The sequence below is a fragment of the Leptopilina heterotoma genome, unplaced genomic scaffold (genome assembly GCF_015476425.1).
Source record: "Leptopilina heterotoma isolate Lh14 unplaced genomic scaffold, ASM1547642v1 Lhet_47, whole genome shotgun sequence".
NCBI lineage: Eukaryota > Metazoa > Arthropoda > Insecta > Hymenoptera > Figitidae > Leptopilina > Leptopilina heterotoma.
Window position 1 is genome coordinate 1,500,305 of NW_025111098.1, and position 20,891 is coordinate 1,521,195.

Consider the following 20,891-nt stretch of genomic DNA (forward strand, 5'->3'; position numbering starts at 1 on the left):
TAATAAAATGCTTTTTATGAATTCAATTATTGCCAAAAATTTGAATAGAATTCTTTGTAAAATGTAATTATTTTTAAAAATTATTTATAATAGTCGACAAGTCTAAAAAAATATAAATTAGTTTATTATTGTAAATTATTTAACGTCCGAGTGTTCTTAATAATAAGACAGAAAAAAACGAAGTCTGAATGTCTTCATTTTTTCTGTCTTATTAATAAATTTGTTTCTTTTTATAGAAATAGACAATTAAATATTTTTACTATTATTTATTAAATTTTATTACACAGTAATAATAATGAAAATAATTATTACCTATTAGGTACTATTATTATTGATTTTATTGTAATAAATGACATCAATCATTACTAAGTGTTTTACGTTGCTATAGAAACTGTTAAAAATGTTTACATCTAATATTCGTGTGATAAACACCTGAAACAAAATTCAGAGATTACCACAAAACAATAACCAAAAAAAAACTACATAATAGACAGTTTTACATAAAAAATTTAAAAATTTTACATAAATTATCGCAGAATGTTGATAGTTGAGGAATTAGAGTTAAGCAAATTTTGTTTGCTTCTAAAAGCAGATGACAAATTTCAAAGAAAAAAAGGACTAGACGAACTTCTGAAAGTTGTCTTTAAAAGAGAAACATGTTTAAAAGACTCTGAATTGCTCGAGATTTGGGAGAATGTACACAAATTATTGGTTCATATTTTAAATGACGAATCGGAAGCATGTCGAGATGCTGCTCTCGATATTATAAAACTCTTTCTAACTTCATTAGCTCCAGCTGATAAGCATGTTATTTATACGATTCCAATTTTGACAAATCGACTGGGTTCCCAAGAATTAATTGAATCGTCAGAAGAAGTTAGACTTAAAAGTGTTACCCTTCTAGCAACTATCATCCCCATTTATAAAGATTTTCTGCCTGCTTACTTTGAAGATTTAGTAGCAATTTTGCGAAAAACTGTTGAAGACCAATATCCAAATATCAAGAAGGAAAGTTGTTCTTGTATATCAATTTTAGCTAAAAGTGCACCAAGATATTTTTATCATCATTCGGAGAGTTTTGTAAAACCGATTCTTAGCAATTTTTCACATCAACATTACAAAGTGAGAGTAATTTCCGTCAAAACCATAGGAGACGTCTTATTGTATGGTAACAGCAAATCTATGGAAGAAGTAGCAACACCTTTGGCTGAAAAACTTTTCGATCAAAGTTCTGCTGTTAGATCAGGTAAATATTTTTTTTATTAACTAAAATTACATATTCGTTTCTAAAGATAATAAAAATGTATATATAATTGAAAATATAGTTTAAACAATTTTTTATATTACAATGAAAATAGTTCGCTTCAAACTTAACTTCATTTCATTAAAATAAGTCCTAAAATGATGTATCGTGTTAATCTTAGTCAATTAATTATAATACTGACAAACTTGAAATTTGAGTTTTATAATTTATACTCACATTTACTTATTATTTTATTTTTTATTATAAGCTGTGGTGGAAGTAGCAGGTTGCTGGATGATAGAACTACGAGATAGATATTCTTGGTGGCATAAAATTCTTCCTTTAATTATGACTGGATTACATGATGAAATTCCCGAAACAAGAGCAAGAGCTGCAGAACTTTGGGAAAGAGCTGGTATACAATACATGCATGAAAATGAATCCGATGATAAATTTAAAAATAAAATGGATTTCTTAACGGAACATCCTGAGCATTATCCTCCAAACAGTAAGAGCATATGAATTTATTACCTTCTACTTATGGCTCTGAGAGGTGTGAATTCTTTATTAAACTCTATTTTCATTAAACATTCATACACGAGCCAGGGTGTCTACTGAAATTATGACTTAAAATTCCAGGACATTTTCAGAACATTCCAGGACAGATTTCTTATTTTTCCAGGACATTTATATGTGTAACAGGGTTGCCACAAGTCAGGGAAGTCAAGGAATTCAGGGAAAAGTCAGGGATTTTAACTAAAAGTACTGGAAAAAATTAAATTTTTAGAATTTATGGGAAAATTCTGAATTTTGGTGTCTTTTTTGTTTGCTGCATAAACTATGAAATTGCCAAGAATTCTAATACAAACCCTTCAATTTTTTCTATTTTTGACAATAATTTTTTTAAAAATAATTTCGCATAAATTCAATTTATGTTCAAAACTTTTTAAAAATTCTCGTCAAAATTTCAATAATCTTTATAATTAATAAAATTCTTCTCCAAAATTCAATTATTTTCAAAAAATTTAATAAAATTCTTGGCAAAATTTCAATTATTTTTAAAAAATTTTTCTCATTTCAATTATTTTTGATATCAGCTACTATTTTAATAAAATTTTCCAAAAGAATTCTATTATTTAAACAAAATTTTAATAAAAATTTAACAGAAATTCAATTATTTAAAATTTTTTAATGAAGTTTCTCGAAAAAATTCAAATATATAAAGAAAATTGAAAAAAAATAGTCTGAGAAATTCAATTATTTCGAAAAATTTAAAAAAAATTCTTCTAATAATTCTGTTATTTAAAAAAATGTTTAAAAAAATTGCTTTGCATGATTTAGTTCATTAAATTGCAATTTTAATAAAATTTTCCTATACAATTCAATTGTTTTCAATACATTTCTTTCTAAGAATTCAATTTTTTTTTAAATAAACATTTTTACAGGAATTTAATTATTTAAAAAAAATGTTTTTAAAATTCTTTGTCAGATTTCAATTATTTTCAATTTTTTAATGAAATTTCCAGATAGAATTTAATTATTTTTAAAAAATTTTTAAAAATTCTGAAAAATTCCATTATTTAAAAAAATTTGAATAAAATTCTTCACAAGAAATTAATTATTTTCATAAATAATAATATTTTTCTTTGGAATTCAATTATTTTTACAAATAAAATTCTTCACATGCGGGAATTCAATTCTTTAAAAAGATTTTTAATAAAATTCGTATAAAGAATTCAATTATTTTCAAAAACAACTAAAACTTATCGCAGAATTTCAATTATTTTTACAAAATTTTGATAAAAAATCAATTTTAAAAACATATAATTACTGAATAAATTATTTATTTTTGTATTTAAATAATTGAATTCTCGGGAAATTTTCTAATAAAAATTGATTAAAAAATGAATTTTACTTAAAATATTTATTATTATATAATATAAAAATATTACAATATTCTTATGAAATAAAATAATGATTTTATTATATATACTAGCAAAAATAACGCGCGCTAAAGCGCGCGTGAAGTTTCTTGTTTCACTTTTAACATATATATATAACAATAATGTAATTTTTACATTACATGTCACATGAAAATTAATGAAAGCGTGAATGCCAATGAGACGATAATGAAAAATATGTTCATTACATTATTTTTGACTTATTAATTATCAAAAATAAATTACATTTAATAAGAATTAATTATTTATTTGTTATTTTGTTTCTAATATAGTTTTCTAGTCAAAATTAATTAATATTATTTTCATGTCATTAACATTCAAAAATTCAATTATTCAGAAGAATTCTACACAAAATCACTATTTTTCTAAATTTATTTAGGGAAATCAGGAAAAAGTCAGAAAATTTTGTCAAAAGTGCTGGAATAATATTCAATTTTAAGAATTCATAAGAAAATTCTGAATGTTATTCTTGAGCATTGAAAAGATTTTATATATTTCAAACTCTTCCTGTCTTTAACAATAATTAGACTTTACAGATTTAAAATTAATTTTCTTAACCCCTTGGCTGTCAACGAGATTTCCACTGTTTGGGCCAAAAGTGTGTTGAAAAAAATTTTAATGGATTTTTATGAAACTTGGTACCCTAAGGTTTCTGGGGTCGCTGATTACGAATCTGACATCAGTTTTTCGAAATTCAAAATGGCGGATCCAAGATGTCGGAAATTTTTTCAAAATTCGTCGAATTTGCTTGAAACTTGTTACTCGGGGGTTTTAAGGGTCGCTGATTACGAATCTAACATTAGTTTTCCAAAATTCAAAATGGCGGATCCAATATGGCGGACAACAAAATAAAAAATTGACCAGATTGGCTTGAAACTGAATACTTGGGGATTTTCAGGGTCGCTGATTACGAATCTGAAATCAGTTTTTCAAAATTCAAAATATCTGGTTCAATATGGCGGAAAATTTTTTAAAATTTATTGAATTTGTTTGAAACTGGTTAATATGACATCAGTATGATAATTTTTGGTGAAATCGAATTTCGATAAATACCCTAAAAAAATAATGACAGATTCGTAATCAGCGACCCTGAAAATCCCCAAGTATTCAGTTTCAACAAATTCGACGAATTTTGAAAAAATTTCCGCCATCTTGGATCCGCCATTTTGAATTTCGAAAAACTGATGTCAGATTCGTAATCAGCGACCCCAGAAACCCCCGAGTACTACGTTTCAAGTCAATCTGATCAATTTTTTATTTTGTTGTCCGCCATATTGGATCCGCCATTTTGAATTTTGGAAAACGAATGTCATATTCGTAATCAGCGACCTCAAAAAACCCCGAGTAACCGGTTTCAGGAACATTTAAGAAGTTTTTAATCACTTTTTTTAGTTGCGCATATATGCGTCATGAAACACTTTTGGCCAGTTTAGTTTTGCGCATATATGCGTCAGCGACAGTCAACGGGTTAAATAATTTAATTTTTAAAAAACTATCGAGAAAAAATTATTTTTTATTAATTATTTTGGAATAATTTTTTATTTAAAAATTAAAAAAATAATTAAATTTTATGAAATTTGTATTTAAAATTTTTTTATAAATAATATAAATAAGTAGTAAATGTCACGCCTGACAAACAAAGTATTTAATTTATTATTATTATTATTATTATTATTATTATTATTATTATTACTCAAAAAAAATTCGATTATCTTTACAAAATTTCAATAAAAAATTCTTCGAAAAATTTATGAAAAATTACAAAAATGTTATCTTTTGAAATTATTACAGGTGACAGTTAAAAAAACGCGCGTGTAGTTTCTCCTAGTATTAATAGATAATTAATAATAATGCCTATTAACAATAAAAACTGGTACTTAATCACTTAACTACTTAATCACAAAAAATAATTAAAAAATTTAAAAAAATTTCGTTAAAAATTGAAATTTACAAAATATATCACTGCTTTGCTAACTTTGCATAAAATTTCATATTTGTGCCTTCAAAAAATGAATTTAAAAATGTTTTGATAAAATTCTTTATCAGACTTAAATTTTAAGAAATTTTAATTATTCAATAAATTATTTATTTTTGCATTCAAATTATTGAATTCTCTAATAAAAATTTATTTCAAAATGAATTTCAGTTAAAGTTCTACATAATAATTGAATATTAAAAGCATTATAGCATGAATTTTAAGAAATAATTAAATTTTAAAATGGTTCCAAATCAAATTCTTTAAAAATTTGTATTTTTCATACTATTATAACTAACAATTCTGTAGAATTAATTATTTTAAAAAAGTTTAATTGAATTTTTTTCTGAAATTATTTGAAGTATTTATTTTTTAATTCGTATTTAGTTGAAGAATTTCTAAATAATTTAAATTTCGTAAACAAATGGATTTTAAAATTCTCAAAGAACTTTTTTCAAAAATTATTAAAAATAATTTATTCCTGTGGGAAAATAATAATGATTAAAATTTATTTAGAAAAGAAGTAATTGATGTTTTTAAATAATTTTAGAATTAAAGAAATTCGTAAATAAATGTAATGGAATATTTTTTGGAGTATCTAATCATTTTTAGAGAGAATCAGAATATTCTTTAGAGTCAAGGAAGAAGTCAAAATTTTGTTAAGTATAATAAAGTTTTTCATATTAAAAAAAAGAAAACATTTTACAGGATTTACATTTGTTAATTTTCTAAAATGTTTGTTACAAAATGCTAATTTTTTAGAATCAAAGGAAATAATGAATAGTATAATAATATTAATAATTTTTTTAGATTAATAAAAATATTTTTGAATTATTTGAGAAATAAAAATAATATTATTAAATCAAAAAAAATAAAAACAAAATAAAAAAATGTAATATTATCTATCAAAACATAAAAAACAAAAGCATAAATTTTGTTAAAAAATCGTTATTTTATATTTTATTTCTATTTTCTATCAAAACGAATAAAAAACAAAAGAATAACCATGACTAACTTCAGGTGTGGACAGACTGGACAGAATGAATACGACGATTATTATAGTTAAATATGAAAAGTCAGGGAAAAACAAACTTAAAATTTTGTGGCAACCCTGTAGTATAATATTATTTCATATTACGATTAAATTAATTTAAATTAACCTACTTGAACAAAAATATTTATTTTATTATAAAAAGAGTTAAAAATCAATATTGTAGATAGTTTCTTTAATCAAACGACAAATTAAAATTATTTTTTGATGGATCAAAAAAATTATTTTTTTAAATTTAAGTAAAATTTTTAAATTAAATTATTGAATATTGAAAAGCAAAATATGGAAAATTCAAGGACAAAAGTTCAAAATCCAGGACATTTAAGGACATTTTTTCAAATTCCAGGACTTTTCCAGGACTTCAAGGACCAGTAGACACACTGAATACATCATTAAAATAATAAAATAATTATGAGATCAATTCTTTTTAATTTGACTTGAACCGAACGTGTCCCTGTGTTTTCTTAGTTCTAAAGTGTTTTTGCTTTTTACTGATATATGTTTATTTGTCGACGTGTTAGCATAAAGCAAAAAGTTATATTTTAGTTATAAATAAATCATGTTTTACAATTTTACATAATGTTTGCAGTTAAAAGGCCAAACTTAGGATGTAGAGTTATTTCGCAACAAAATTTGTGTAAACTAGTTGGAGCCATAGGAAGAGAGCTTGATGACTGGTTAGCGGATATAAGAGTTCGTTCTGCGCAATTACTTTGTGAACTCATTTTACATGTAGAACAGAGTGTTACCCAGCACATTGAGAAACTTCTTCCATCAATGTTTCGGTAATTAACAATAACTATATTAAGAACTAATGACAGTCATCATACAATACTTAAATTCAAATTTATCAAAAGCTGCTTACTACCCAGGATTACCCCTAGATAGTTTGCCTTTCAATTCTTAAATAAGTCATGAACAATCTATTTTTAGAGCGTGCAACGATGAAGACTATAGAGTTGTAGAAAATGTTAAAAAAGCTGCCGAGTATATAGGATTCTTTATTCCACCTGAAGTTTATTGCGAACTTATCATTCAATTTTTTGAAGACAATTTATCTGTAGGTCATCTAAGAGTCTTTGGATCAATTTTGTTAGGCACCAACCGAAAAGAGCTAGTTCCGCATTTGGAAAAACTGGGAAACTTTCTACAACAGAAATACGTTTGTCAAAGCAGAAAAACGAATTATCAAAAAGAATTATTATTTTGCTGTGAGTCTCTGCTTCTGGTTTGTAAGGAGGTATGCATATATTTTATCAATCAACATTACATAAATTATGTTTTTCAGAAATTTTACTATTCAGGGCGTAACCCTCTAACAGAATTTTCTTTTTGTCCAGCTTTTGAGTTTCATAATTTCCGTTTTCTAAATTTTCATATGACCAATTTTTCTATTGACATAAATTATCATTTGATAAAACTCTAAAAATGCCGAAGAATATTGACATTTTAGCATTTTTAGACTTCTGTTAAGTGACAATTTTATTCATAATTTATAATAAAGCAAATAATTAAGAAAATAAAAATTTGTTTTTTAAGGATTGTAGTACGATTTCAAAGAATTTATTCCGAACTATATTTACTATACTGTCTACAACAACAAATAACTTAATAGAAAACGAAGCGAAACAATTATTAGAAGAACTGGCAAAAGTGGATAATTTAGAAAATTTAGATCAGTTATTTTTAAACAATATTGACACAATTTTGATTGATTTAAGAACTGGATGTGAATTTTGGAACATTTATACTCCAGAGTTTAGCATTTTTCGAGGATGTTTTTTATACGCTTCAAAAGCCATCGGACGCTTTTTAAACCTAGTCTGTCCGATCTTTGAAGAAACTATGAACGAAAGTGTAAATGCTGAAGTGAGATTGAAACAATATATTCTACTTTCTGAATATCTTAATAGTCAAAGAGATGGATGTGTAATCTATGAGAATCAGGAAGAATTTACTAATTTTATCGACTTACTTTTTAAAAAAGTAATAGTACCAGGATTAGTTTGGTCTGTCGGACGAACAGCAGAATCAATACGAACAGCATCCGTATGTTGTCTTTCTTCGTTATTGTTTAAAATTTTAAATGATATCCATTTTGAGGAAAGAACTACGAAAAGCAGTAATGAGAAAATTAATATTGGATCTCTACAATTATTTATAACTGATGACTACTTTTCGGAATTATTTAAAAAAATTATACCAATTTTGACTACGCTAATAGATGACAATTCAAAGAAAACAAGGCTATTCTCTCTTGAAGCAGTCTCACTTATGATGCGTTTAGGTTTGAAGCTAGAATATGTTACAGAAGAGCATATTCATGGAGTGTATTTTGTTGTCTTAAAAAGATTGGATGATGGTTGTGATGATGTACGTTGCGCTGCTATAAGAGCTCTTAAAGATGTTTGGAAATCTGTGCCAAAGAATTATGATTTAAATTCTTGCAGAGGTCATGTTGATACGTTGTACACCAGTACTATAATTCATTTAGATGATCCTGAAAAAAAATTTCAAGACTTAGTGCTAGGTATGTGGTAATTTATCATTCTAGATAACTTTTCAGTGGGCACAGGGATGTAGTCCTTAACGTCCTTAAGACATTCCAGTGTGCACTGGGTTGTTATATTTTCAACACTTCTTAAAGAGAACATAAAATTTATGTTTATATATATAATATATTTCAGAAGCTCTAATGGATCTTGGTCACGTTCATCCTGCATTACTTTTAAAGAAGATTGAAAATTGTCGAGCGAATTTTCGAAATCAGGAAGGTTTGGATCAGTTAATGACACTTATGCATGAATATTTAAATAAAGCGTAAAAAGGTATACATATATAATTATAACTAAAATGTTTTGAATTTTGTTGAAATAGTTATTAAAATAAAAAAACGTCTGGCTTGTACTAAATATTTTAATACGAACAACTACAAAACTAAATTTTTAAAAATTAATTACATTAATAATTATACCCGGGCCGAATTTGATTTGCCTAATATGTTACCCAGCTGAGTAGTTATTGGGATTGTTCTGCCTCAATCTTGACTATTAACATAATTACACCTTATGTAATCCTACCACATCAGACTCCTTAAACCCCTAACTAAGGGCTGTACTCCTCACTAGCTTTTCCTGAGTTCGATGGCGTTCTATCTTGCCCAGCCTCTACTCTAGTCTTGTCTTTCCCTGTGCCAAGTGATGCAGCGCCTTGTCCAAAAAGATATAAATGATTATGTTGAGAAAATCCAGTTAAATCAAGCAAAAAATGGAGAATGACAGGATAATTGATTGTTTAATGATAATTACTCACAATTAGGAAATTATTTACCGGAAATTAAAACAAATTTTAAATCACTTTTGAAACACATTTTATTGTTAATTATATATGCCAACATTTCATTTAACTCTTTAGATAAATACAGTAGGATATACATGTAAATTAGAATTTTTTTTACTTTATCCGAAGGCAATTAAAATTTGAGCATAAATTCATATTTGGATTATATTTTGGCTCCCAGAAATCGCATTTTTGAATGGGATTCATGATTGTGTTTTTTGGACAACCAAAAGACTCTCCAAATTCCTTCATATTTTGTAGACTTCCAATAATTCTCATCTCATTTGGTGAATGTAAGATAACAGGCATTGGTGATCGACGAGTTTCACATAATCGCTAAAAAAATATTTAAAAAAAAATTTTTTTAGCTTAATGAGATAAACTGTTTATTCTGTAAGTAATGTAAGTATACATATGCAAAAATAAAAATATTCACATTTGCAAAGGATATAAAAAATATGTTATTATCATTAAAGTAGTTGAAATGTGGCAAGTTATTCTTCCCAACTTCTTCTGGATGATCTCTAAAGTAGCGCAGCATTGCTTTGTATGCTAATTTTATTCCTTGTATATCAGCCATATTTTCAACGAGGGTAGTCGTTGGTACCTATAAGAATTATATTTATAATAGAATGATATAATATTCAATAAAAGATACTTTCGGACCAACCAGGCACTTATGACATATTCAGAGCATGCAATATGTTTATAATTACCCCAAGATTGATGTACTGATCAGATACACATTTCAATTTTTCCTCATATGTATAATTCAGATATGGATTAAATTGAAAAGTATCTGTATAAAGACAAGAAATTTTATAACTTGCAAACCTAGAAATCTTACTTTAAATTCTTTTCTTTTACTAATCTTAACAATTCGTTATTAATAACGAATTAGGTTATACAATACTAACAATCAATATTTTAAAAATTGTTTGAAACGATCATATTAATAAACAAAATATTTTAATATTCATAAATATCTAAATGTATACTTGCACCCAGATTTGGAATCTAAACGATAATGATCAAATGCGTGAGAAATTTCATGGCCTACAAAAACTCCCAGTCTTGCATAATTATAGGCTCTGTGTACAGAATAAATTTGAAATAAAATTATAGATTACTTTTAAAATTTTGCAAATAATAGTTAAAAGTTATAACAACTTACATTGGTGCATTTAAGGAAAACAATGGTGGAAACAACATTACCGGCGAAAATACTAAAATTACAAAATGATTTTAAACAGAGACATCTCTTTATTAATTCTAATCTATTTCAAAAAAATTCTCACTCATTTAATTTACCTATTCGATGTTCACTTGGTTCGTAAAATGCATTCATTATCATACTCCTTTTTCTTCTTCTATAAGAACAATATATAAACCTTTTTACAGAATGACATTTCAAGTTGAAACTAAATTTACTTTATTATTATTCGGAGATTTTTATGTTCGCACTGATTACGAATCAGACTATCTTTTAAAAGTTTAAGAAAGCCGGTATATGATTTTGATTTACTTTATATAGAATTTTAATACCTTTCTGGTTGTGAGTGAATTTGAGACAATGCAAATTTGTATGTCGTCTGAGCCTTTTTAAAATTGATCCAATTTTGCAAAGAAACGTGAGTAACGTTAAACTATAAAATGTCCAGAATTAGGTATTTTATAAAGCTGTCGATTTTGCTTTTAAAAATGTTTATATTTAAGTAGAAATAGAATCTTACACCGTATGAAGTTGTTGATATTTCCTTTCTTAGTGCTGGAAAATTCAGTTTGCTAATATGAAGTGATAAACTTGTTACCACATTTAATGCTTTTTGTTTTGAAAAATCATCCATCCAACTATTTTTGATATCGACTTTTAACTCATATTTTATTCTTTCAACCAGGTCATTGAACTAATTCAATTATAAAATCAATAATAATAATGAATGTAAGTATAAATATTATACATTATATTAAAATGTAATTTTATGAAGAATCGGATGTAATACCTGAAGTGATTTGACACTAGGAAAAATAGAACAATTTGACAATCTACTTATAAATTGATAATTAAAATTCCCAAACAAATGTTATTACATCCGAATTCGTAGTAAAGAAATTATTAAACTTATCTTACAAATTCTTCTCTTTTATAGAATTCCTCACTATCCGCTAATATTTCATAAAATCCAGTAGTTATTGGAATCATGGTGATACATTCCACAGACCTATTGTTGAAAGCATTTTTGTTAATCTATCTCATTGGAAATATAGTAAAAAAAATTATTTTCAAACTAAATTTGTTGTACTTATAGCATATAGAGTAGCACATAAAAAATTTAGTATATTTGTTTAAAAATGTTTTTATATACCTCTGCAAGGGAGTCATTGCATTTCCATTTAAACGGTTCGATTTATCCATATGAAACAACATCTCATCAGATTTTTCAAAGTTAAATTGCAGATATCGCACTGCAAAATATATTATTCATTTAATTAATATTTTGACATTTAGGAATGTTTATTACAGTGTTAAATTATCCATAAACGCTATTACCGATTACATCGTCTTGTGTTTCACTTAATAATGCACATAATCCTATTAGATATTGAAAATCGACTTCTAATTGAAAGGAAGAATTTAAATCAATATCATAAAGTTTTTGAAGAAGTCTAAGCCAATCAATCTAGAAAATATAAATAAATTTGTAATTTTCATGAACAGAAGAATGAAATATTTTAATTTAAAGATAATCTGAAGCAAATAAACAAGTGCGCAAATATTTTCTCAATAATAATCAGTGGTGGATCCAGGGGGGGCACGGGTGCTTGCCCCCCCAAGAGTCAAATATTCCTATAAGATAGAAAGAGATAACATTATATTGATTTATTTTTTTTGAATAGATGGCCACCTAAAAACCTTGTCTGGATCCGCCACTGATAATAATAGATGTAATTCAATCTTAACGTACTGCTATATCGACTTTACTGCTTTAGCAAAAATTATCTGAAAGAAAAAACGATAAAAAGTACCCGTGATACAGATGAACCAAATGAAGCAGGACAATTGTTATCATATTTTTTTTGTAACTCGTCAATACTAACTGTCTCTAACAGTTGGCGATATTTAAAGAGCTGTAAATTTAATTTTATACATTAATTTTAATTAATAAATATATTTATATTTATAAAATTAATAAATAAATTAATTAATAATTAATTAATTAATTAATTAATTAATTAATTAATTATTTAATTTAATTTTATTTATTTATATTTATTTTTATTTTATATTTTTTATTTATTTTAATTAATTTTAATTGCTTAAAACAAAATATGGAGTTTCACTAATTATACTTTGAAATGTTATTATAATTTTACCTCTTTTAAACCAGATAAAAAATTGTCGAATTGTTCATCAAAATTCCAATTGGATTCTTGATGCCCGCCATGATAAATTAGAAAATGTTTCTTACTTTTCAAATAGTTAAGCAATACATTTCTGTTTAGTTCTCTCCTTAATAATTTGTTTACTGGTGTATTATATGGTTTAGTAATCTAAGGATGTGTTCATTTTTTTAATTTGTTGTTTATTAAGAAAAAAATAATTACGTTAAACATAATTGTTCTCATCGTACTGTACAAAGTAAAGTATGATTTCATTGTATGCCTTTCGGCCTTTACAATCTCCTCAACATCATTACTATAAACTTTTCTATAACAGTCACAAACTCTTTGGGGTCCCTACTTTTGCGGCTGCAGCCGACTTATAGGTTGGGAGTACTTGCATTTGCCTGGACATTCGGCCAGGGTAGAAGAAAACTGCAGAAAACCTACACCCGAGTACAACCAGTTTATTGACGTCGAGTGATCATCATAATGTACATTTGGATAGCCATCACAAATGCACAAACATAGCCCCGGCGTCAAACCTCCCGTTTGATATATCTCGATTAGCGAAAAATACCCAGGCTAGTGTAGCGTTCCACAGAGGGTCGCCCATCCAAGTACTATAAACGCACTCAAATGCGCTTAATCTCCGCGATCGCAAGTCACGGGATTTCGCCAACCGAGCTATACCATCCGTCTCATCGTACTGTACGATTTATTATAATTAAAGAAATATAATTCTAAGGTTTTTAAAATATTAATGTAAAATTAAAAAAATACTTCTGGTTCAGGTATATTAAAGAATTAAAATAAAATATTATCATCATACCAGTAATTGGTTTTCCTTATTTAGTGTAATATGAAATAGTGAAATTTCACCAATTTTACTAGCATAATATTCAGCAACATTTTGCCAATGTGGCCTTGCTTTTTCACTTTCTGATATTATTTGTCTAAACAATAATCTCCCTTCCATTACCGATATACCTGCAATCATTTTTATGTAATATTATGAATAAATTGAAATTTTATTTTAAGAAAATTGGCTTACACATTATGGAACGTTCTTTGAAATTTTTACTAAAATAACATGTTTTTGTTTCAAATTTAATAAATTTTCAATAATTTACACTATATAGGGGAGATTCTTACTTGCATCCATGCACGAATCATAAAATTGTTTTTCCTTATACAGATGAAAATTGTTGTGGTCAACATCTGGATTTTCTAATACTTCTATAAATGAAAAGAAGTTATTGAAAAGATTGAAATATAGTAAAACATTTATGTTAATAAGAAGTTCACCTCTAATTTTAGTAATTAAGTATTCCATAGTTAATTCATCAGGACCCCATGTTGGATAATAATCAGGTCTCGGGAAATTATTTGCCCAATTATCACAAGCATACTTATAGAAATCTTCACAAGGATGTACAACATCGCTCATTCCAAGAGCCATCATTTTAGCTATGAATGAACAAATTATTAGTATCTTAAAATATCTAGCGAATAACTTAATTTGGGAAGTAATGTCCACTTTAGCTATTCAGGTCACACAATATATATACGTACATAAATCATTCAAAGTAAAACTGAAACTGTTAACCACTGCCAGTGCAGATCTAGAAACGAATGAATTTCATATTTTTGTATTAATTACGGAAACAATTTTTAAACATTATATATTCAGAAACATTCCACGTCAACCGATGAATCATTAGGTTGGCCAGAATTCTATGCTCCGATCTCAAAACTTAATGTCTTAAAATGATCGTGAAAATACGTCCTTGTATCAAAAACAATCTGGCTTTTTGAAAAATCCAATAGGATTGAATAAATATAGCGCAGTATTATAATATAAAATTTCAAAAACTGTTTTAAAAAGATCCTATTGTTTTTGAAAATTAAACACGCGTTTATCATAAAATGAAATTTTTAAATTCGGTAGTATAAAGTTAACAAAATTAAACATAAAGTAGGGGAACATAGTCTAGGTCGGCCACCTTTTTGACTTTTGTTTATAACTTTTTTTTAAAAATGAATTTGGACAATTGAAGTATATGGTTGGAAAGTCCTGTTTAATAGGAACATTTTTTCTGTACAAAGTAAATTGATAGGTTTAAAAATGAAAAAGTTATAAAGATTTAAAAAAAAAAAAATTTGTAGTCCAGGTTGGCCATTACAGTCAAGGTCGGCCATGTTTAAAATTCAAAGGGCATTAATCTTTAAAAAATAAAATAACATGTTTGGAGTTACGGAAAATTGATTCTTTATTGTTTACAGCTTGTAACTTAATGAAATAACAAAATAATAAAAATAAACAATATAAAAAAATAAATATAAATAAAAAAAAATTTTGCACTAAAATATTAATAAAATAAAATAAAAATATTAATAAGATGATCAATTATATTATGAGTTATACAGAATTGCAGTTTTTGCAAATGAAGTAGCTCGTCCTCATCTTTGCGCATTTTAAACACATAGTGGCCAACCTTGACAGTAAGTAACATTACCGAATTGTTGTAACAATAAAGAAATACGTTTCGGGATTCGATTTTTTACTTTGTTTTTCTTTCAACCATGAGTCCCACAAATTTTCTGCATACTTGCCTTGACGATTCAATTTGTTTTTTATCTTTTATTAATGGTTTTTCACATTATGCACAAAACTTTTTTTGAGCTTTTTTTGTACCGACGTCACAGAAAACACAATTTTTGATTTTCCGAAAATGTAATTGAACAAAAAGTTAGGTTTCACTAAGACAAGCTTTGACAAATATGCGCGTAGGTGGCGCTAGTCAACTTGACAAAAAAACGCGAGTGGCCTACCTAGACAGTAGACCAACCTTGACTACATTCCCCTAAGATATACTTACAGCATTTGCAGTAAATAGTGAACATTTCTCCAAATCATTTTAAAAAACTTTATTTTCAAAAGTTTTTGTTTTAATTTTCAAAAGTTTTAAACTACAAATCAGGCACAAAAACATTATTTTTTTTAAAAACGCAACTTGTATTTATATCTTCTAAAAACTGTCCTTGACGTTAAAGATATTTATGACATAAAATTGAAGTATATGCGTTCAAAAAACGTGGCTACTGTTTTCATATTGATAATGTTTTTCAATATTATAAGCGAATATGTGAAAAATCATATTTTTACGATTTTAAAATATTCTATTTTCTTGACAATTTTTTTGTATGAAATTAAAAAAATTTGTAAAATTACTTCTTTCTCTTTCAAAGAAAGTAATATAAAAATGTCTTTATCTTAAAATCTATCACTTGAAATACAGCAAACAATTTAATGCTAATATTTCTTCATCCATCTCTCTGTACATTATTAAGAATATCTTTCTCTAAAAATCTTAGTTCTTTACATTAATTTTCCATAAAATTTACGTATAATTATTATCTCCCTTCAATTTTAATAATGTTTAATAAATTCAAAAAAAAGGAAAAAGACATTGATTTTTCATATAAATTTATTAGAACTTTAATGACAGTCATAATATTTAAATATTTTTATAAAAAATAAAATTTTAGTTTAAATATAAAAAAGAAATACAAAAACATAAAGAGTGATTGAATTTTTAATTCAAAACAGTGTTAACTAAAAATATAAAGTCGATAATCATTCTTTTAAACCGAACTAGAACTAATTGTATTCATTATAATACATCACATTTTTTTTAACAATATTTTTAAACTTATAAGTTACTGAAACAGTAAACGGGGATATAAAATAAGAAAGTAATAATTGAATTTTAAATTAAAAAAAAAGAAAAACTAGAAGATTTCTTTTAAAGAAATAAAAATGGAGCCATTTTTTCAATACGGATTAAATGCTGTTGTTTTCAGACAATGAAACTGTGTCTTCAATTTTAATGTCTTCAGAGTCATCAACAACGCGTAATAATTTCTTTATTACCTTTTCCTTTTTGTTTAAATTAATAGAAACCTGATCAAGTTCTGTTTGCAGTTTCGTTACCTCATTAACTGATAAATTTAATTGTTGCCGCAAGTCCTCGTTTTCGTTTTCAAGATACGAAATGCGTTTGATTATATACGATTGAGAAGAATTAATTTTATCGTTCTTTTTGGCAATTTTTCCTTCTTCTCCATTTGGATCAAAATTTTCCTTATCGATAGACTTTGAACAGTTTTTACCATTTTCAGTTTTCGATTTTTTATTCTTCCTTCCTTCCTCCTCTTCACCGCGTTCGACAATAGCTGCAAATGAACGTTTCGATGACGATGGAGCTGGAGTATTTGTTTGGTTGATTTCACCTTCTGACGAACAAACAGATTTTTGAAGTTCTTTTTTTCCCTTTGACTGTAAAATAATAAAGTAGTCTTCATTTTCAATTGAGGATAATGTACTGAATGGTGCTTTTATTTGTCCCTCGTAAATAAATTCAAACTTCGCTGTTGAAAGCAAGAGAAATTGTAGTGTTTGACAAAAAATCGAACTTTTATCAAATCGCAAAATGACGGGACAATTAAACTCACTCCACTGATTTCGTTTTTCAGAATTACACTCATCGACGATTTTCACGTAGAACAAAATGTCCGGTTTCCGATAATTTTCATCTAGCATATAATCATCGTAAGATTTTGACAAATATTCAACAATTAATTCTTTTTCCTCTGAATGACAATCTTGACAAAGAGAAGTCTCCAAATTGTCCTGATTTTTAGTTGCAGTAATGACAATTTTTAACATTTTTATCTGCGGATTGAGATGCAAGAGAAATTCCCAATAATTCTTTTTTGTAATTGCATGTTCATAGGAAAAGGCATCGATGTGAATTAACAATCCTTCTGAAATTGTGTTGTGTATTTTTTGAAAAGCGTTATTAATTTTTGAAGCCACGTCCATAAAGCTAATGAGTTCCAATTTTAATAATCTCAACTGTAAACATGTTTCATTCATGTCTTCTACTCGATATGTAAGTGTAAGTTTGTCTATATCAGTTTGATTTACTTTTTCTTCTGTAATACACGGAAAAGTAGGAGAGAGAAATTCCAAGTCGATATTTAATTCCTCTGCTGCGTGAAGAATTTTGAAATATTGATTCATCACTTTGCAATTCTTACTGTGAATTTCATCTCGAGGATGCTTTTTACAAAAACTTGCCACTGGACAATGGGGACAATTGATTAAATCTTCATCTTGTGTATTGGAACAAACGTAACAGTTTCGCGGACGATTAAACATTAATTTTTCTAATAGACTCATATTTCGTTTCAATTTCTTTAATATTTCTCGGTAGATTTCATTTACTTTCGTTTTCCAAGGGTCCCCACATATATCTATGAGCTCTTCATAAATATGTGATACTTTTTTCTCTTTTAATAATTTCTTAATTACTTTGCAAAAACTTTCGTGAACTAGTAAATGTTGTAATCTATGATCCTCAGAACAATAAGAAATCATGTTGCATTCACATCTTTTTAAATTGTCCCTCGATTTACAAATGTAGCACTCATTTGGCAGAAATCTTTCCATCTTGGAAGAATTCATATTTTACAATTTCTCCGAAATTTGCAGGAACCTGTAAATAGAAATTTGTTTCTTATCAAATTTTAGCGAAAAACAATGTATTATGGAAAATCAATAAAAGTTACAAACAAAAATTGTGACCCTCTCCCAAAACACAGGTTACGTTTATGCCTTAGATTTATTTTGATTAAAAGTTTCTTTTCAAAATATGTAAATTTAAAATCAGTTCTTATTGAATATTTTCGATGTAATGAAGACTTAAACATCAATATTTTGTAATAGTAATTTATTTTCTTTCTGTATTTTTCTTTAAAATTTATAAACATAACCTAAAATATTTTTCCTTTTAGCCTTTTTAGGTATTCCTTTCGTGGGAATGTCACAATTATTTGAAAAATGAAAGTAATCTATTTCTGCACTGTAAGAAATGCTTATTGAATTTTCAATCTAAAGTGTAGTTGAACGTCTGAATTCTATTGCAAAAGTACTTTTGAATTTTCCATGGAATTTCCTATTCTCAATTTGTTTAAATTAATAAATTTCATTTATAAATTTTTTATTGACAAACCTTTGAGTTTTTAAGAATTTTCTTACATTTAGCAATTGTTAATATTTTATTGATGACAATTAAAAAACCTCACTTGACACTTGACACCGTCTGACAGTATTTTTACAACATAGAATAGAAAAATAATAGATCTACAACTATATATTTCTAATTTTGTGTTTACATGCAATGTAATGTTATCTAGGGTCCAAGGACCCCAAAGGAAAATTAGAATCGTTAGAATTTCTTTATTGTATAAATACAGGACAATTATGGAGCGTTTATGCAGGTTCCACACTAGATGCCCGGCACGTGAAACGTGCCCCCTCTCCAATGCTAACTTCTCCTACGTAAGGAGGGGAAAGCATTTGGTAGATGAGGCAGAGGGGGCACGCGCGTTGTGTCGGGTGTCCGGGATGCAGGTCTGTTCCCCAAAATGAAAAGAGCGAATAATTATTAAGTCGAATTCACAATTGACAATTTGCAATTTAGAATAATTTCTGCTGAAACGAATTGTAAATTAAACGAAATTCAATGCTTTCGAATTGTCATTTAACCTTATAGGAATGTAAACAAATAATATTTTAATCGAATTCACACACTTTATACTTTCTTATTGTCACAATTTTTATCTGTCTGAAATTTCATGTAAAATAATTTAAAGAAAAAAGAATTTAAATGTTTTATAAAGATGATACAAAAGAAATTAGGTTTGAAATAAAAGAAGTCTCAAATAATTAATATTTATAGTAAAAATTATTATCAGACGTTGAATTTTTCCTGAAAAGTCAAATGGTAGAAAGGACAATTGTCAGAAAAGCAAAATGTAGAATCCTAAACAATTAGAAGAGTCAACATCTCGAAAAGCTATTTGCAATAGACCCGCAATTCTATTGTGAAAAAAGGGCTACGCACAAATTTCAAGTTTTAACGGTACTTTACATTTACCGGCTATATTTCGGTGAGGGGCTGTAAATAAAAAAAAAGATTTCAATGCTCAATAATCAGAATCCATAAACATCAGGATTTAACAGGAGCATAAAAAATCCTTTAGTCAGAATTAACCAAAAGCTTCAGGAATCATCAAAGTAGTCACAAAACATCAAAATTTCTGACGTTCTCTCTTTATTTCTGATTTTATTTTTAGCAGGGTTAATACATTTTTTAACAAGAATTCATGAATTCTTAATAATAATAATTAATAATAATAATAATAATAATTAATAATTATTATTTAATAATAATAATAATAATAATAATAATATTAATAATAATTAATAATTATTATTTAATAATACAGTAGAACCCGGTTAATACGATTTCGTATGGACCGCGCAAAAAATTCGTCTTATGCGGGAAAACGTATTAAGCGGGAAATAAAATATATGTCTTTAATTTTAGGGACCACCATAAATGAGCGTCTTAAGCGGAAAATCGTATTAAATGGGATCGTATTAACCGGGTTCTACTGTAATAATAATAATTTAATAATTGCAATTATTTAAAAAAATTTTGAATACAACTCTTTCCAATAATTCAATTATTTACATAAATAATTCAATTCTTTTCAGAAATTCAATTATTTTTTAAAATTTTAATAAACTTCTTCATAAAAATTTAATTTTAAGAAGCAATCAATTATTTAAAAAATTATTTATTTTTGTATTTAAATAAGGGGCCGTTCAAAAAATACTTTCATTCTAGAAAATAATTGTATATTGAAAGAGTTACTGTAAAAATTTTCTAGAAATATAATTAGTAATTTTTAAAAATTTGAATTCTTAAAAACATTGATTAAAAGTTCTAAAGAACTTATTTCTTGGAATAATTTTAGTTTAATTCTTTTTAAATTAGTTGATGAATTTTTTAATGTTATTTAATT

The 20,891-nt window shown here is 26.5% G+C and overlaps 3 protein-coding genes across 4 annotated transcripts; 1 reads left to right on the forward strand and 2 right to left on the reverse strand.

Moving 5' to 3' along the window:
- Positions 1-361: 361 nt before the first annotated feature.
- Positions 362-9,457, forward strand: LOC122507536 (dynein axonemal assembly factor 5). The gene is made up of 6 exons (XM_043620302.1): positions 362-1,246; positions 1,512-1,751; positions 6,820-7,015; positions 7,164-7,470; positions 7,770-8,760; positions 8,918-9,457. The coding sequence occupies exons 1-6, from the start codon at positions 538-540 to the stop codon at positions 9,052-9,054; spliced, it is 2,580 nt and encodes an 859-aa protein (XP_043476237.1). The 5' UTR covers positions 362-537; the 3' UTR covers positions 9,055-9,457.
- Positions 9,458-9,583: 126 nt separating this feature from the next.
- LOC122507537 (neprilysin-3-like) lies at positions 9,584-15,989 on the reverse strand. The gene is made up of 18 exons (XM_043620303.1): positions 15,833-15,989; positions 14,526-14,575; positions 14,259-14,420; positions 14,106-14,189; positions 13,783-13,940; positions 12,945-13,121; positions 12,597-12,698; positions 12,121-12,250; positions 11,936-12,035; positions 11,701-11,791; positions 11,303-11,476; positions 11,115-11,215; positions 10,881-10,939; positions 10,744-10,795; positions 10,572-10,660; positions 10,286-10,368; positions 10,006-10,176; positions 9,584-9,905 (listed from the first exon to the last, which is right to left on the reverse strand). The coding sequence occupies exons 1-18, from the start codon at positions 15,868-15,870 to the stop codon at positions 9,684-9,686; spliced, it is 2,043 nt and encodes a 680-aa protein (XP_043476238.1). The 5' UTR covers positions 15,871-15,989; the 3' UTR covers positions 9,584-9,683.
- A 456-nt stretch (positions 15,990-16,445) lies between these two features.
- Positions 16,446-19,209, reverse strand: LOC122507468. Of its 2 annotated transcripts, none has more exons than XM_043620192.1 (2): positions 19,057-19,209; positions 16,446-18,514 (listed from the first exon to the last, which is right to left on the reverse strand). In XM_043620192.1, exon 2 carries the CDS (start codon positions 18,481-18,483, stop codon positions 16,798-16,800), a length of 1,686 nt encoding a protein of 561 aa, XP_043476127.1. In that variant the 5' UTR covers positions 18,484-18,514; positions 19,057-19,209; the 3' UTR covers positions 16,446-16,797. The 2 variants fall into 2 exon arrangements, with proteins under 2 accessions (XP_043476127.1, XP_043476126.1); XM_043620191.1 differs by having other exon boundaries at positions 19,031-19,183.
- Between the last annotated feature and the right edge of the window lie 1,682 nt (positions 19,210-20,891).

What these genes read in the sequence shown, in the direction of transcription:
- LOC122507536 (XM_043620302.1), top strand. Translation starts at nt 538, where the DNA reads ATGTTGATAGTTGAGGAATTAGAGTTAAGCAAATTTTGTTTGCTTCTA. An exon ending in AAGTTCTGCTGTTAGATCAG is followed by an intron (nt 1,247 to 1,511) that starts GTAAATATTTTT and finishes TTTTATTATAAG; the next exon opens with CTGTGGTGGAAGTAGCAGGT. An exon ending in TGCTTCTGGTTTGTAAGGAG is followed by an intron (nt 7,471 to 7,769) that starts GTATGCATATAT and finishes TTGTTTTTTAAG; the next exon opens with GATTGTAGTACGATTTCAAA.
- LOC122507468 (XM_043620192.1), bottom strand. Translation starts at nt 18,483, where the DNA reads ATGAATTCTTCCAAGATGGAAAGATTTCTGCCAAATGAGTGCTACATT.
- LOC122507537 (XM_043620303.1), bottom strand. Translation starts at nt 15,870, where the DNA reads ATGATTTGGAGAAATGTTCACTATTTACTGCAAATGCT. An exon ending in TCTATAAAAGAGAAGAATTT is followed by an intron (nt 11,477 to 11,700) that starts GTAAGATAAGTT and finishes TAATTGAATTAG; the next exon opens with TTCAATGACCTGGTTGAAAG. An exon ending in TTTTCCTTAAATGCACCAAT is followed by an intron (nt 10,661 to 10,743) that starts GTAAGTTGTTAT and finishes TTCTGTACACAG; the next exon opens with AGCCTATAATTATGCAAGAC.